The following is an 18,489-nucleotide window of genomic DNA, read 5'->3' as shown; positions in this document are numbered from 1 at the left end:
CAGGAACATGAGGAACACGAACATGAAGAACATTTAGAACAGGAACATGAGGAACATGAACATGAGGAACATTTAGAACAGGAACATGAGGAACATTTAGAACAGGAACATGAGGAACAGGAACATGAGGAACAGGAACATGAGGAACATTCAGAACAGGAACAAGAGGAGCATTTAGAACAGGAACATGAACATGAGGAACAGGAACATGAGGAACAGGAACATGAACATGAGAAACATTTAGAACAGGAACATGAGGAACATTTAGAACAGGAACATGAGGAACATGAGGAACATGAGGAACATTTAGAACATGAACATGAGGAACATTTAGAACAGGAACATGAGGAACATTTAGAACAGGAACATGCGGAACATTTAGAACATGAGGAACACGAACATGAGGAACATTTAGAACAGGAACATGAGGAACAGGAACATGAGGAACATTTAGAACAGGAACATGATGAACAGGAACATGAGGAACATTTAGAACAGGAACATGAGGAACATGAACATGAGGAACATTTAGAACAGGAACATTTAGAACAGGAACATGAGGAACATTTAGAATATGAACATGAGGAACATTTAGAACAGGAACATGAGGAACATTTAGAACAGGAACATGCAGAACATTTAGAACAGGAACATGAGGAACACGAACATGAGGAACATTTAGAACAGGAACATTTAGAACAGGAACATGAGGAACATTTAGAACAGGAACATGAGGAACATTTAGAACAGGAACATTCAGAACAGGAACATGAGGAACAGGAACATGAGGAGCATTTAGAACAGGAACATGAACATGAGGAACAGGAACATGAGGAACATTTAGAACAGGAACATGAGGAACAGGAACATGAGGAACATGAACATGAGGAACATTTAGAACAGGAACATGAGGAACAGGAACATGAAGAACATGAACATGAGGAACATTTAGAACAGGAACATGAGGAACATTTAGAACATGAACATGAGGAACATTTAGAACAGGAACATTTAGAACATGAACATGAGGAACATTTAGAACAGGAACATGAGGAACATTTAGAACACGAACATTTAGAACAGGAACATGAGGAACATTTAGAACACGAACATTTAGAACAGGAACATGAGGAACATTTAGAACAGGAACATGAGGAGCATTTAGAACAGGAACATGAGGAACATTTAGAACAGGAACATGAGGAACATTTAGAACAGGAACATGCGGAACATTTAGAACAGGAACATGAGGAACATGAACATGAGGAACATTTAGAACAGGAACATGAGGAACAGGAACATGAGGAACATTCAGAACAGGAACATGAGGAGCATTTAGAACAGGAACATGAACATGAGGAACAGGAACATGAGGAACAGGAACATGAACATGAGAAACATTTAGAACAGGAACATCAGGAACATTTAGAACAGGAACATGAGGAACATGAGGAACATGAACATGAGGAACATTTAGAACATGAACATGAGGAACATTTAGAACAGGAACATGAGGAACATTTAGAACAGGAACATGCGGAACATTTAGAACAGGAACATGAGGAACACGAACATGAGGAACATTTAGAACAGGAACATGAGGAACAGGAACATGAGGAACATTTAGAACAGGAACAAGAGGAACATTTAGAATATGAACATGAGGAACATTTAGAACAGGAACATGAGGAACATTTAGAACAGGAACATGCGGAACATTTAGAACAGGAACATGAGGAACACGAACATGAGGAACATTTAGAACAGGAACATTTAGAACAGGAACATGAGGAACATTTAGAACAGGAACATGAGGAACAGGAACATGAGGAACATTTAGAACAGGAACATTCAGAACAGGAACATGAGGAACAGGAACATGAGGAGCATTTAGAACAGGAACATGAACATGAGGAACATGAACATGAGGAACAGGAACATGAGGAACATTTAGAACAGGAACATGAGGAACAGGAACATGAGGAACATGAACATGAGGAACATTTAGAACAGGAACATGAGGAACAGGAACATGAAGAACATGAACATGAGGAACATTTAGAACAGGAACATGAGGAACATTTAGAACATGAACATGAGGAACATTTAGAACAGGAACATTTAGAACATGAACATGAGGAACATTTAGAACAGGAACATTTAGAACATGAACATGAGGAACATTTATAACGAACATTTAGAACACGAACATGAGGAACATTTAGAACAGGAACATGAGGAACATTTAGAACAGGAACATGAGGAACATGAACATGAGGAACATGAACATGAGGAACATTTAGTACAGGAACATGAGGAACATTTAGAACAGGAACATGAGGAACATTTAGAACAAGAACATGATGAACAGGAACATGAGAAACATTTAGAACAGGAACATGAGGAACATTTAGAACAGGAACATGAGGAACATGAGGAACATTTAGAACAGGAACAAGAGGAACATTTAGAATATGAACATGAGGAACATTTAGAACAGGAACATGCGGAACATTTAGAACAGGAACATGAGGAACACGAACATGAGGAACATTTAGAACAGGAACATGAGGAACATTTAGAACAGGAACATGAGGAACAGGAACATGAGGAACATTTAGAACATGAACATGAGGAACAGGAACATGAGGAAAATTTAGAACAGGAACATGAGGAACATTTAGAACATGAACATGAGGAACATTTAGAACAGGAACATGCAGAACATTTAGAACAGGAACATGAGGAACACGAACATGAGGAACATTTAGAACAGGAACATGAGGAACAGGAACATGAGGAACATTTAGAACAGGAACATGAGGAACAGGAACATGAGGAACATTCAGAACAGGAACATGAGGAGCATTTAGAACATGAACATGAGGAACAGGAACATGAGGAACATGAACATGAGGAACAGGAACATGAGGAACAGGAACATGAACATGAGAAACATTTAGAACAGGAACATGAGGAACATTTAGAACAGGAACATGAGGAACATTTAGAACAGGAACATTTAGAACAGGAACATGAGAAACATTTAGAACAGGAACATGAGGAACATTTAGAACAGGAACATGAGGAACATTTAGAACAGGAACAAGAGGAACATTTAGAATATGAACATGAGGAACATTTAGAACATGAGGAACATTTAGAACAGGAACATGAGGAACAGGAACATTTAGAACAGGAACATGAGGAACATGAGCATTTAGAACAGGAACATTTAGAACAGGAACATGAGGAACATTTAGAACAGGAACATGAGGAACATTTAGAACAGGAACATGAGGAACAGGAACATGAGGAACATTTAGAACAAGAACATGAGGAACATGAACATGAGAAACATTTAGAACAGGAACATGAGGAACATGAACATGAGGAACATTTAGAACAGGAACATGAGGAACATTTAGAACATGAACATGAGGAACATTTAGAACAGGAACATGCGGAACATTTAGAACAGGAACATGAGGAACACGAACATGAAGAACATTTAGAACAGGAACATGAGGAACATGAACATGAGGAACATTTAGAACAGGAACATGAGGAACATTTAGAACAGGAACATGAGGAACAGGAACATTTAGAACAGGAACATGAGGAACATTTAGAACATGAACATGAGGAACATTTAGAACAGGAACATTTAGAACATGAACATGAGGAACATTTAGAACAGGAACATTTAGAACATGAACATGAGGAACATTTAGAACAGGAACATGAGGAACATTTAGAACACGAACATTTAGAACAGGAACATGAGGAACATTTAGAACAGGAACATGAGGAGCATTTAGAACAGGAACATGAGGAACATTTAGAACAGGAACATGAGGAACATTTAGAACAGGAACATGCGGAACATTTAGAACAGGAACATGAGGAACATGAACATGAGGAACATTTAGAACAGGAACATGAGGAACAGGAACATGAGGAACATTCAGAACAGGAACATGAGGAGCATTTAGAACAGGAACATGAACATGAGAACATGAGGAACATGAGAAACATTTAGAACAGGCACATGAGGAACATTTAGAACAGGAACATGAGGAACATTTAGAACATGAACATGAGGAACATTTAGAACAGGAACATGCGGAACATTTAGAACAGGAACATGAGGAACATTTAGAACAGGAACATACGGAACATTTAGAACAGGAACATGAGGAACAGAACATGAGGAACATTTAGAACAGGAACATGAGGAACATGAACATGAGGAACATTTAGAACAGGAACATGAGGAACATTTAGAATATGAACATGAGGAACATTTAGAACAGGAACATGAGGACATTTAGAACAGGAACATGAGGAACATTTAGAACAGGAACATGAGGAACACGAACATGAGGAACATTTAGAACATGACATTAGAACAGGAACATGAGGAACATTTAGAACAGGAACATGAGGAACAGGAACATGAGGAACATTTAGAACAGGAACATGAGGAACAGGAACATGAGGAACAGGAACATGAGGAACATTTAGAACAGGAACATGAGGAACATTTAGAACAGGAACATGAGGAACATTTAGAACAGGAACATGAGGAACAGGAACATGAGGAACATTTAGAACAGGAACATGAGGAGGAACATTAGAACAGGAACATGAGGAACATTTAGAACATGAACATGAGGAACATTTAGAACAGGAACATGAGGAACATTTAGAACATGAACATGAGGAACATTTAGAACAGGAACATTTAGAACATGAACATGAGGAACATTTAGAACAGGAACATTTAGAACATGAACATGAGGAACATTTAGAACAGGAACATGAGGAACATTTAGAACACGAACATTTAGAACAGGAACATGAGGAACATTTAGAACAGGAACATGAGGAGCATTTAGAACAGGAACATGAGGAACATTTAGAACAGGAACATGAGGAACATTTAGAACAGGAACATGAGGAACATTTAGAACAGGAACATGAGGAGCATTTAGAACAGGAACATGAGGAACATTTAGAACAGGAACAAGAGGAACATTTAGAACACGAACATTTAGAACAGGAACATGAGGAGCATTTAGAACAGGAACATGAGGAGCATTTAGAACAGGAACATGAGGAGCATTTAGAACAGGAACATGAGGAACATTTAGAACAGGAACATGAGGAACATTTAGAACATGAGGAGCATTTAGAACAGGAACATGAGGAACATTTAGAACAGGAACATGAGGAACATTTAGAACAGGAACATGAGGAACATTTAGAACAGGAACATGAGGAACATTTAGAACAGGAACATGAGGAACATTTAGAACAGGAACATGAGGAGCATTTAGAACAAGAACATGAGGAACAGGAACATGAGAAACATTTAGAACAGGAACATGAGGAACATTTAGAACAGAACATGAGGAACATTTAGAACAGGAACATGAGGAACATTTAGAACAGAACATGAGGAGCATTTAGAACAGGAACATGAGAAACATTTAGAACAGGAACATGAGGAACATTTAGAACAGGAACATGAGGAACATTTAGAACAGGAACATGAGGAACATTTAGAACAGGAACATGAGGAACATTTAGAACAGGAACATGAGGAACAGGAACATGAGGAACATTTAGAACAGGAACATGAGGAACAGGAACATGAGGAACATTTAGAACAGGAACATGAGGAACATGAACATGAGGAACATTTAGAACAGGAACATGAGGAACATTTAGAACAGGAACATGAGGAACATTTAGAACACGAACATTTAGAACAGGAACATGAGGAACATGAACATGAGGAACATTTAGAACAGGAACATGAGGAACATTTAGAACAGGAACATGAGGAACATTTAGAACAGGAACATGAGGAACATTTAGAACATGAGGAACACGAACATGAGGAACATTTAGAACAGGAACATGAGGAACAGGAACATGAGGAACATTTAGAACAGGAACATGAGGAACACGAACATGAAGAACATTTAGAACAGGAACATTTAGAACATGAACATGAGGAACATTTAGAACAGGAACATGAGGAACATTTAGAACAGGAACATGAGGAGCATTTAGAACAGGAACATGAGGAACATTTAGAACAGGAACAAGAGGAACATTTAGAACACGAACATGAGGAACATTTAGAACAGGAACATGAACAGGAACATGAGGAACATTTAGAACAGGAACATGAGGAACATTTAGAACAGGAACATGAGGAACAGGAACATGAGGAACATTTAGAACAGGAACATGAGGAACATTTAGAACAGGAACATGAGAACATGAGGAACATTTAGAACAGGAACATTTAGAACAGAACATGAGGAACATTTAGAACAGGAACATTTAGAACATGAACATGAGGAACATTTAGAACAGGAACATGAGGAACATTTAGAACAGGAACATGAACATTAGAACAGGAACATGTGGAACATTTAGAACATGAACATGAGGCACATTTAGAACAGGAACATTTAGAACATGAACATGAGGAACATTTAGAACAGGAACATTTAGAACATGAACATGAGGAACATTTAGAACAGGAACATGAGGAACATTTAGAACATGAGGAACATTTAGAACAGGAACATGAGGAACATTTAGAACAGGAACATGAGGAACATTTAGAACAGGAACATGCGGAACATTTAGAACATGAGGAACATTTAGAACAGGAACATGAGGAACATTTAGAACAGGAACATGAGGACATGAGGAACATTTAGAACAGGAACATGAGGAACATTTAGAACAGGAACATGAGGAGCATTTAGAACACGAACATTTAGAACAGGAACATGAGGAACATTTAGAACAGGAACATGAGGAGCATTTAGAACAGGAACATGAGGAACATTTAGAACAGGAACATTTAGAACAGGAACATGAGGAACATGAACATGAGAACATTTAGAACAGGAACATGAGGAACAGGAACATTTAGAACAGGAACATGAGGAACATTTAGAACAGGAACATGAGGAACAGGAACATTTAGAACATGAGACATTTAGAACACGAACATGAAGAACATTTAGAACAGGAACATGAGGAACATGAACATGAGGAACATTTAGAACAGGAACATGAGGAACATTTAGAACAGGAACATGAGGAACATTTAGAACAGGAACATGAGGAACATGAGGAACATGAGGAACATTTAGAACATGAACATGAGGAACATTTAGAACAGGAACATGAGGAACAGGAACATGAACATGAACAGGAACATTTAGAACAGGAACATGAGGAACATTTAGAACAGGAACATGAGGAACATTTAGAACAGGAACATGAGGACATTTAGAACACGAACATGAGGAACATTTAGAACAGGAACATGAGGAACAGGAACATGAGGAACATTTAGAACAGGAACATTTAGAACAGAACATGAGGAACATTTAGAACAGGAACATGAGGAACATTTAGAATAGGAACATGAGGAACATTTAGAACAGGAACATGAGAACATTTAGAACAGGAACATGAGGAACATTTAGAACAGGAACATGTGGAACAGGAACATGAGCATTTAGAACAGGAACATGAGGAACATTTAGAACAGGAACATGAGGAACATTTAGAACAGGAACATGAGGAACATTTAGAACAGGAACATGAGGAACATTTAGAACAGGAACATGAGGAGCATTTAGAACAGGAACATGAGGAACATTTAACAGGAACATGAGAACATTTAGAACAGGAACATGAGGAACATTTAGAACATGAGGAACATTTAGAACAGGAACATGAGGAACATTTAGAACAGGAACATGAGGAACATTTAGAACAGAGGAACATTTAGAACAGGAACATGAGGACATTTAGAACAGGAACATGAGGAACATTTAGAACAGGAACATGAGGAAGCATTTAGAACAGGAACATGAGAACATTTAGAGGAACATGAGGAACATTTAGAACAGGAACATGAGGAACATTTAGAACAGGAACATGAGGACATTTAGAACAGGAACATGAGGAGCATTTAGAACAGGAACATGAACATGACATTTAGAACAGGAACATGAGGAACATTTAGAACAGGAACATGAGGAACATTTAGAACAGGAACATGAGGAACGGAACATTTAGAACAGGAACATGAGGAACATTTAGAACAGAACATGAGGAACATGAGGAACATTTAGAACAGGAACATGAGGAACATTTAGAACAGGAACAGAACATGAGGAGCATTTAGAACAGGAACATGGAACATTTAGAACAGGAACATGAGGAACATTTAGAACAGGAACATGAGGAACATTTAGAACAGGAACATGAGACATTTAGAACAGGAACATGAGGAACGAGACATTTAGAACAGGAACACAGGAACATTTAGAACAGGAACATGAGGAACATTTAGAACAGGAACATGGGAACATGAACGAGGAACATTTAGAACAGGAACTAGTGAACAGCTGAGACTGTTGACAGCATGAGCATAGAAGATGGACTTGGTAGAACAGGAACATGAGTGAACATGGGACATTTAGAACGGAACTGGACTTGACATGAGGACTGTGGAACTGTTAGGACGGACTGGGACTTTGACTGACATGGGAACTGTTAGACGGACTCTTAGACTGACTATGAGGAAGCATTTAGACGGAACTGTGGACTGACTGGGAACATTAGCTGGGACTTTAGCGTGAACTTTAGAAGGACATGGGACATTTAGAGAAGGAACTGAGGCACTTCTAGACAGGACATGGGAACTTTAGAACGCTGTCCTGAGGAACTTAGGGAACTCTACCTGCCAGACATGGAACATGGCCGCAACACTTTAGACGGACATGTAGGAACGCTAGGAACATTAGACAGGACTGAGCATTTAGCAGACTGACTTAGACAACATGAGAGCTGACTGGATTAGACGTCATGAGGAGCATTTGAACAGGACTGAGGAACTGTTAACGTGAACAGAGGCCAACTTTGAGACGGAACATGGAACTTTACGGCTGGACTGACTGAGGAACTAGACGGAACTGAGGACGGACTGAGGAACATTTAAACGGAACATGACGGAGCTTTGAACGGCTGAACATTTGAATGAAGACAGGAACTGAGGAAATTTGAAATGAACATGAGTGAATTTAGAACGGGAACATAGGAGCATTTAGAACGGAACATGGGACATTAGAACAGAAAGTAGCGGTAACATTCAGAACTGAACTGGGAACATTTAGAACAGGACTGATGGACATTTGAACAGGACTGAGGTGATTTGACAGGACTGGGACAGTACATGCAGGAAGCATGGTTTCTGTGTGAATGAAGCAGGAACATGGGACATTTGGACTGGGTCGGACTGAGGAACTGAACTGGCTTTAGACGGACTGGGTGAACAAGAAATGAACATGGGAACTTTGACTGGATGTGACTTTAGGACAGGAACATGGGAAAGTACGGAGCTGGGGACCACTGCTGTTAACTCTGTTAGCGCTATTAGCACTATTAGCTCTGTTAGCACTGTTAATGCTGTTAGCGCTGTTAGCGCTGTTAAAGCTGTTAACGCTGTTAGCACTATTAGCACTATTAGCTCTGTTAGCACTGTTAACGCTGCCGTGTGTTCAGTGTCTTCGATGTGACGCGTCTCTCCTCAGCCATTGAAGACGAGCTGTGGCTCTTCCTCATCCCGGCCGGCCTGGCCGTCATCCTGCTGGCGGTGTTCCTGGAGGAGGTCGGCTTCTTCCTGCGCCACGCCGCCTCTTCCAGACGGAAGCACCTCTACCTGTGGATCCTGGGAATGTACCCGGTAACGTTAGCCTCCTCATTCACACACATGGCTCCTCCTCTGATGGGGGCGGAGCTAAGCCCAAACCTGGGAGATATTGACCAGTGTCTGATGCTGAGTTCCTCTTGAGCCCTCTGGCCTGCTCCTCCCCTCACAGCTCACCTGTGCATGTCCTCCGTGTCCCAGGTGTTGGCCTCCACCTCCCTCATCGCGCTCTATGTGCCGCGCTCGTCTTCGCTGTGTAACTTCATCGCCTCGCTGTGAGTGCCCGACGGTAGAGTCCTGAGCCGCCACACACCTGTCCGCGCTCCTCCTCTCTAGCCCTGTGTCTGCAGGTATCACTCCGTCACCCTGCTGAAGTTCATGGGGCTGATCACAGACTTCTGCGGGGGGAGAGCCCGGATGCTGTCGGCTCTGTCCGGGCAGCACGTGTCTCCAGACCCGTTCCCCTGCTGCTGCTGCTGCTGCCTCCCCCTGGTGGCCATCAGCAGGTACTCACCATAGTGACTACACCTATACATACATACACCCAGGCACGTGCACAGACATTTTGGGGGGCAGGTGCTCAAACCAAAAAAAAGGGCACCCAATGCCAAAAAAAAATTCTAACAGAGTTGAAGCATTAGCAGCAATACGCTGATGATGCAATACATCATCGACCTGCGTTTCCTCTGGGAGCATCAGACCGCTAGCTTACATTTTCTTTATGAATAAAGATGAATTATTATATAGCAACAATAGTACAAGTGTTCTGATTGGCTAATGGGCGTCATGCCAGCCACGTATTGCCCTCCTCGCTGGTCTGATACGGATCCGTATTGCTCTCTTATGTCATTTTCAAAATGAGTGATATTGATAGACATCAACAGCCAAGAGCAGTGGTCCTCAAACTAAGGCCCGCGGGCCGGATACGGCCGCCTCCACATTTGGCCCGGCCCTCTGAACAAGAGAGGCCTTATGATTTTTTTTTCAGTCTGGCCACGCAAATCCTAGAATAGCCCCTGTTAAATAGAACGGAATAAGAACTCTCTCTCTCTCTCTCTCTTTCTCTCTCTCTCTCTCTCTCTCTCTCTAATCTCTCTCTTTTCTCTCTCTCTTTTCTCTCTCTTCTCTCTCTCTTCTCTCTTCTCTCCTCTCTAATCTCTCTCTTTTCTCTATCTCCTCTCTCTTCTCTCTCTCTCCCTCTCTCTTTTCTCTTGAATTCTCTCCCTCTCTCTCTCTTCTCTCTCTCTCCCTCTCTCTATTTTCTAAACATAACTAACGTCAGTAAACAGCTGGACGAGGCTTTGAAATCACAGAGTTTTTGTTTGTTTATTATCTTAGGAACCGTCGGACCAGTTGTGACGTCATGTTTTCAGCAGCGCTAATGTTGTGGTTGATTTATCACAAAACAACGTCAGGGGACAAACACCGTCAGGACCTGTGTCTGATGCTGCGGGTCAGAGGAGAAGGAGGTGCAGCCGTTCGGTGGCGCGAGGAGCACTGCGCGGAGGAGGGAGGGAGGGAGGGGCGCGGCTGGGGGGGGGGGGGGGGAGGCTCGTGAGCGCCGCGGAGCATGTCGAGGCGAAATTCTCACAAGAACTCAAATAAATGCCCCGTCGGATATTAAAACACATTTGGGGGGACTTGATGACAGAAAGAGTAACTTTTATTCTTAAATACGGATTAATTTTAAAAAAGTGTCTCCAGCAGAAAGGGCCCTTTACTCATCCAGGGCAAAGGGGCTGGTGCTTGAGCACCACTAGGGCTCTACCTGTGCACGTGCCTGCATACATACATACATAGTACTCACCTGAGTGACCATCACAGCGTCTCAAGGGAGAGTTGAGCTCTCTGTGTCATAAACATGAAGCTCCTCCCCCTGTGCAGCAGCAGCCGCGGCTGGATGATGGCGGCGGTGCTGCAGCTCTCATTGGTCCGCAGCATCCTGTTCTTTGTCACCCTGGTGCTGTGGACGGACGAACAGTACGACTACGGAGACGTGAGTCTCTAGAGAACAGGACTAGAGACACGAGTCCTCTAGAGAACAGGACTAGAGACACGAGTCCTCTAGAGAACAGGACTAGAGACATGAGTCCTCTAGAGAACAGGACTACGGAGACGTGAGTCTCTAGAGAACAGGACTAGAGACACGAGTCCTCTAGAGAACAGGACTAGAGACACGAGTCCTCTAGAGAACAGGACTAGAGACATGAGTCCTCTAGAGAACAGGACTAGAGACGTGAGTCCTCTAGAGAACAGGACTACGGAGACGTGAGTCTCTAGAGAACAGGACTAGAGACACGAGTCCTCTAGAGAACAGGACTAGAGACATGAGTCCTCTAGAGAACAGGACTAGAGACGTGAGTCCTCTAGAGAACAGGACTAGAGACATGAGTCCTCTAGAGAACAGGACTAGAGAGACATGAGTCCTCTAGAGAACAGGACTACGGAGACGTGAGTCTCTAGAGAACAGGACTAGAGACACGAGTCCTCTAGAGAACAGGACTAGAGACACGAGTCCTCTAGAGAACAGGACTAGAGACGTGAGTCCTCTAGAGAACAGGACTACGGAGACGTGAGTCTCTAGAGAACAGGACTAGAGACGTGAGTCCTCTAGAGAACAGGACTAGAGACACGAGTCCTCTAGAGAACAGGACTAGAGACGCGAGTCCTCTAGAGAACAGGACTACGGAGATGTGAGTCTCTAGAGAACAGGACTAGAGACACAAGTCCTCTAGAGAACAGGACTAGAGACATGAGTCCTCTAGAGAACAGGACTAGAGAGACATGAGACCTCTAGAGAACAGGACTAGAGACATGAGTCTCTAGAGAACAGGACTAGAGACATGAGTCCTCTAGAGAACAGGACGACGGAGACGTGAGTCTCTAGAGAACAGGACTAGAGACATGAGTCCTCTAGAGAACAGGACTACGGAGACGTGAGTCTCTAGAGAACAGGACTAGAGACATGAGTCTCTAGAGAACAGGACTAGAGACACGAGTCTCTAAAGAACAGGACTAGAGACACGAGTCTCTAGAGAACAGGACTACGGAGACGTGAGTCCTCTAGAGAACAGGACTACGGAGACGTGAGTCTCTAGAGAACAGGACTAGAGACATGAGTCTCTAGAGAACAGGACTAGAGACGTGAGTCCTCTAGATAACAGGACTACGGAGACGTGAGTCTCTAGAGAACAGGACTAGAGACATGAGTCTCTAGAGAACAGGACTAGAGACATGAGTCCTCTAGAGAACAGGACTAGAGAGACATGAGTCCTCTAGAGAACAGGACTAGAGAAATGAGTCTCTAGATATCAGGACTAGAGAGACATGAGTCCTCTAGAGAACAGGACTAGAGACATGAGTCTCTAGAGAACAGGACTAGAGACACGAGTCCTCTAGAGAACAGGACTAGAGACACGAGTCCTCTAGAGAACAGGACTAAAGACATGAGTCCTCTAGAGAACAGGACTAGAGACATGAGTCCTATAGAGAACAGGACTGCGGAGACGTGAGTCTCTAGAGAACAGGACTAGAGACATGAGTCCTCTAGAGAACAGGACTAGAGAGACATGAGTCCTCTAGAGAACAGGACTAGAGGCACGAGTCCTCTAGAGAACAGGACTAGAGACATGAGTCTCTAGAGAACAGGACTAGAGACACAAGTCTCTAGAGAACAGGACTAGAGACATGAGTCCTCTAGAGAACAGGACTAGAGACACGAGTCCTCTAGAGAACAGGACTACGGAGACGTGAGTCTCTAGAGAACAAGACTAGAGACATGAGTCTCTAGAGAACAGGACTAGAGACACGAGTCTCTAGAGAACAGGACTAGAGACATGAGTCCTCTAGAGAACAGGACTAGAGACATGAGTCCTCTAGAGAACAGGACTACGGAGACGTGAGTCTCTAGAGAACAGGACTAGAGACATGAGTCTCTAGAGAACAGGACTAGAGACTTGAGTCCTCTAGAGAACAGGACTAGAGACATGAGTCCTCTAGAGAACAGGACTAGAGACATGAGTCTCTAGAGAACAGGACTAGAGACACGAGTCCTCTAGAGAACAGGACTACGGAGATGTGAGTCTCTAGAGAACAGGACTATAGACATGAGTCTCTAGAGAACAGGACTAGAGACACGAGTCTCTAGAGAACAGGACTAGAGACATGAGTCCTCTAGAGAACAGGACTATGGAGACGTGAGTCTCTAGAGAACAGGACTACGGAGACGTGAGTCTCTAGAGAACAGGACTATAGACATGAGTCTCTAGAGAACAGGACTAGAGACACGAGTCTCTAGAGAACAGGACTAGAGACACGAGTCTCTAGAGAACAGGACTAGAGACATGAGTCCTCTAGAGAACAGGACTAGAGACATGAGTCCTCTAGAGAACAGGACTAGAGAGACATGAGACCTCTAGAGAACAGGACTAGAGACATGAGTCTCTAGAGAACAGGACTAGAGACACAAGTCCTCTCGAGAACAGGACTAGAGACATGAGTCCTATAGAGAACAGGACGACGGAGACGTGAGTCTCTAGAGAACAGGACTAGAGACATGAGTCCTCTAGAGAACAGGACTACGGAGACGTGAGTCTCTAGAGAACAGGACTAGAGACATGAGTCTCTAGAGAACAGGACTAGAGACACAAGTCTCTAAAGAACAGGACTAGAGACACGAGTCTCTAGAGAACAGGACTACGGAGACGTGAGTCCTCTAGAGAACAGGACTATGGAGACGTGAGTCTCTAGAGAACAGGACTAGAGACATGAGTCTCTAGAGAACAGGACTAGAGACGTGAGTCCTCTAGATAACAGGACTACGGAGACGTGAGTCTCTAGAAAACAGGACTAGAGACATGAGTCTCTAGAGAACAGGACTAGAGACACGAGTCCTCTAGAGAACAGGACTAGAGACATGAGTCCTCTAGAGAACAGGACTAGAGAGACATGAGTCCTCTAGAGAACAGGACTAGAGACATGAGTCTCTAGAGAACAGGACTAGAGACACGAGTCCTCTAGAGAACAGGACTAGAGACACGAGTCCTCTAGAGAACAGGACTAGAGACATGAGTCTCTAGAGAACAGGACTAGAGACACGAGTCCTCTAGAGAACAGGACTAGAGACACGAGTCCTCTAGAGAACAGGACTAAAGACATGAGTCCTCTAGAGAACAGGACTACGGAGACGTGAGTCTCTAGAGAACAGGACTACGGAGACGTGAGTCTCTAGAGAACAGGACTAGAGACATGAGTCTCTAGAGAACAGGACTAGAGACACGAGTCCTCTAGAGAACAGGACTAGAGACATGAGTCCTCTAGAGAACAGGACTAGAGAGACATGAGTCCTCTAGAGAACAGGACTAGAGACGTGAGTCTCTAGAGAACAGGACTAGAGACACGAGTCTCTAGAGAACAGGACTAGAGACATGAGTCCTCTAGAGAACAGGACTAGAGACATGAGTCCTCTAGAGAACAGGACTATAGACATGAGTCTCTAGAGAACAGGACTAGAGACACGAGTCTCTAGAGAACAGGACTAGAGACATGAGTCCTCTAGAGAACAGGACTAGAGACATGAGTCCTCTAGAGAACAGGACTAGAGACGTGAGTCCTCTAGAGAACAGGACTAGAGACATGAGTCTCTAGAGAACAGGACTATGGAGACGTGAGTCTCTAGAGAACAGGACTAGAGACACGAGTCTCTAGAGAACAGGACTAGAGACATGAGTCCTCTAGAGAACAGGACTAGAGACATGAGTCTCTAGAGAACAGGACTAGAGACATGAGTCCTCTAGAGAACAGGACTAGAGACATGAGTCCTCTAGAGAACAGGACTAGAGACGTGAGTCCTCTAGAGAACAGGACTAGAGACATGAGTCCTCTAGAGAACAGGACTATGGAGACGTGAGTCTCTAGAGAACAGGACTAGAGACATGAGTCTCTGATGGTTTCTGACTCCGCCCCCACCAGGTGGACTCGGTCAACCTCAACCTGTACGTGAACGCCATCATCGGCGTGTCGACCTTCGTGTCGTTCTACGGCCTCCTCCTCTTCTACAAGGCCACCAAGGGCGCTCTGCGCGGCTTCGGCCTGCGGGCCAAGTTCCTGTGCGTCATCGTGGTGCTGGTGCTGTGCGGCCTGCAGAGCGGCGTCCTGGAGACCATGGGCGCTCTGGAGGTCATCCCCTGCGCTCCACCCTTCTCCGTGCTGGCTCGGTCCCAGTGTGAGTCACCAATCATTGATTATAGTTCAGCTTTCAACACCATAGTCCCCTCCAGACTGGCCGGCAAGCTGATTGAGCTGGGACTGAACACCCCCCTGTGTGCTTGGATCCTGGACTTCCTGACCGCCAGGCCACAGGTGGTCAGGGTGGGCAGACACACCTCCAAACCCCTCACCCTGAACACAGGATCCCCCCAGGGTTGCGTCCTCAGCCCCCTACTGTACTCCCTGTACACACATGACTGTGTGGCCATGTTCAGCTCCAACACCATCATCAAGTTTGCGGATGACACAGTGGTGGTGGGCCTGATCTCCGACAACGACGAGAAGGCCTACCTGGAGGAAGTTGCTGATCTGTCACTCTGGTGCCGGACAACAGCCTCATCATGAATGTCACCAAAACTAAGGAGCTGATTGTGGACTTTAGGAGGGTACAACAACAGAGGACGTACTCACCACTGGGGATTAACGGGACTACTGTGGAGAGGGTGAGCGGGTATAAATACCTGGGAGTCCACATCACCGAGGATCTGACATGGTCAACGAACACAGACACTCTGGTGAGAAAGGCAAGGCAGCGCCTCTACCACCTCAGGCAGCTGAGGAAATTTAAAGTTTCCCAGAGGATCCTTCAGTCCTTCTACTCTGGAGCTGTAGAGAGCGTCCTGACAGGAAGCATCACAGCCTGGTTTGGCAACTGCTCCGCTCAGGACAGGAAGGCTCTGCAGAGAGTAGTGCGTTCGGCTGAACGCACTATTGGAACTACACTCCCCACCCTGCAGGACTTGTACACCAGGAGGTGCAGAACCAGAGCCGGCAGGATCATGAAGGATCCTCACCACCCCAACAACAGACTGTTTCAGCTGCTGCGGTCAGGCAGGCGCCTCCGTAGTCACGCTGCAAGAACAGAGAGACTGAGACGGAGTTTCTTTCCTCAGGCCATCAGGATTGTGAACTCCGACCTCACCAGGACCCCCATAGACCCACACAACTGCCCCTCTTAGGCACACACACACACACACACACACACACACACTTACTGTAAATATTGTGTTGTTTTTTATTGTAAATAGTGTGTACTTGTTGCCCTTGCACATTCCTGCTGAGCATTGCCACTTTCATTTCACTGCACACCCTGTGTGTGTATGTGACAAATAAAACATCTTGAATCTTGAATCTTGAATCTTGAGTGACACCACATCTATGATGATGTCATCTCTGTGTTCTCTGTGATGACCTCATCTCTGTGTTCTCTGTGATGACCTCATCACCGTGTTCTCTGTGATGACCTCATCTCTGTGTTCTCTGTGATGACCTCATCACTGTGTTCTCTGTGATGACCTCATCTCTGTGATGACCTCATCTCTGTGTTCTCTGTGATGACCTCATCTCTGTGTTCTCTGTGATGACGTCATCTCTGTGTTCTCTGTGATGACGTCATCTCTGTGTTCTCTGTGATGACGTCATCTCTGTGTTCTCTGTGATTACCTCATCGCCGTGTTCTCTGTCCTCAGTGATCTACCACTACTGTGTGATCGTGGAGATGTTCTGCATCGGCCTCTACGCCCGGCACACGTTCCGCAAGGTGGAGCCCAGCGCGGTGACGGAGGTCAGAGCCGGGAGGGTGGAGCAGGCCGTGGAGGTCAGAGCCGGGCGGGTGGAGCAGGCCGTGGAGGTCAGAGCCGGGCGGGTGGAGAAGGGCGTGCAGACGGACGGCGACCAGATGACGCGTCACAGGTACAGCAGCGACGGCGAGGACAGCCTGTGCAGGATCGAGCACGCCCCCCTGGAGGAGTTCTCCTTCCCTCAGGTCAGAGGTCAGCAGCCAGGCCGCTCAGAACCAGAACCGGGTTTAGAACTGACCCACACGACCGTCAGGCCTGAAGTGAACTATGAGGACTCTAAGGACGTCACGGTGGTCTGACCCACGATGGAGGGTCTGTAATCACCTAGAAGATGCTGATACTGACGAGGTCTGTGTGGAGCCCCGAGGACCTGGACCACGAGGACCTGGACCACGAGGACCTGGACCACGAGGACCTGGACCACGAGTACCTGGACCATGAGGACCTGGACTAACAGCGACCCACTTATGATCCAAAAGAAGGACTTCTACCTATTTAAAACCCTGATATTAGCAAATAATGAGGCCATCAAAAGGAGCTGGATGAAAAGTGACCCTCCAACCCCACAGGGGCTGACATGCAGAGGAAATAAACATATATAATATATTTATATATTATGTACTGTAAGGAGGAATGTTCTCTCTTCCTGAGGATAAGAACAGGAAAAGACGAGTAATGTTCTCAGCTGAAAAGAATAGATGACACATTGTAAAGAGCGATTGATGAGCCTCTAATAATTTATTATCTTTTTTCTACTTTTGCATTTATTTTCTTTAATTGTTATTTTTCTTTAAGTTTTAAGCTTTTTGTCATTTACAATGTTTTGTCGCTTTTTTTGGTCAATAAATATAGAGACAAAAGAAAGCCTTGTCTCTTCAGGATTCA

General features: G+C 44.4%; 1 protein-coding gene across 1 annotated transcript; it reads left to right on the top strand.

Annotated features, from left to right (window-relative positions):
- The first annotated feature begins 9,784 nt into the window (after positions 1–9,784).
- On the top strand, positions 9,785–18,489 carry si:dkey-16n15.6 (organic solute transporter subunit alpha). Its single transcript, XM_056422318.1, has 7 exons — positions 9,785–9,793; positions 9,959–10,032; positions 10,108–10,263; positions 11,645–11,753; positions 15,728–15,980; positions 17,494–17,603; positions 17,655–18,489. The coding sequence occupies exons 1-7, from the start codon at positions 9,785–9,787 to the stop codon at positions 17,901–17,903; spliced, it is 960 nt and encodes a 319-aa protein (XP_056278293.1). The 3' UTR covers positions 17,904–18,489.

Source organism: Pseudoliparis swirei, chromosome 9 (genome assembly GCF_029220125.1).
Source record: "Pseudoliparis swirei isolate HS2019 ecotype Mariana Trench chromosome 9, NWPU_hadal_v1, whole genome shotgun sequence".
NCBI classification, from domain to species: domain Eukaryota; kingdom Metazoa; phylum Chordata; class Actinopteri; order Perciformes; family Liparidae; genus Pseudoliparis; species Pseudoliparis swirei.
The sequence above is the reverse complement of the archived record's forward strand: the minus strand, read 5'-3'. Positions and strand labels throughout refer to the sequence as shown.

Bases quoted from the DNA above. Each gene is read 5' to 3' on its own strand.
- si:dkey-16n15.6 (XM_056422318.1), top strand. The intron at 15,981-17,493 runs GTGAGTCACCAA...CTCTGTCCTCAG, and splicing joins CGTGCTGGCTCGGTCCCAGT to TGATCTACCACTACTGTGTG. The intron at 17,604-17,654 runs GTGGAGCAGGCC...CAGGCCGTGGAG, and splicing joins CGGAGGTCAGAGCCGGGAGG to GTCAGAGCCGGGCGGGTGGA.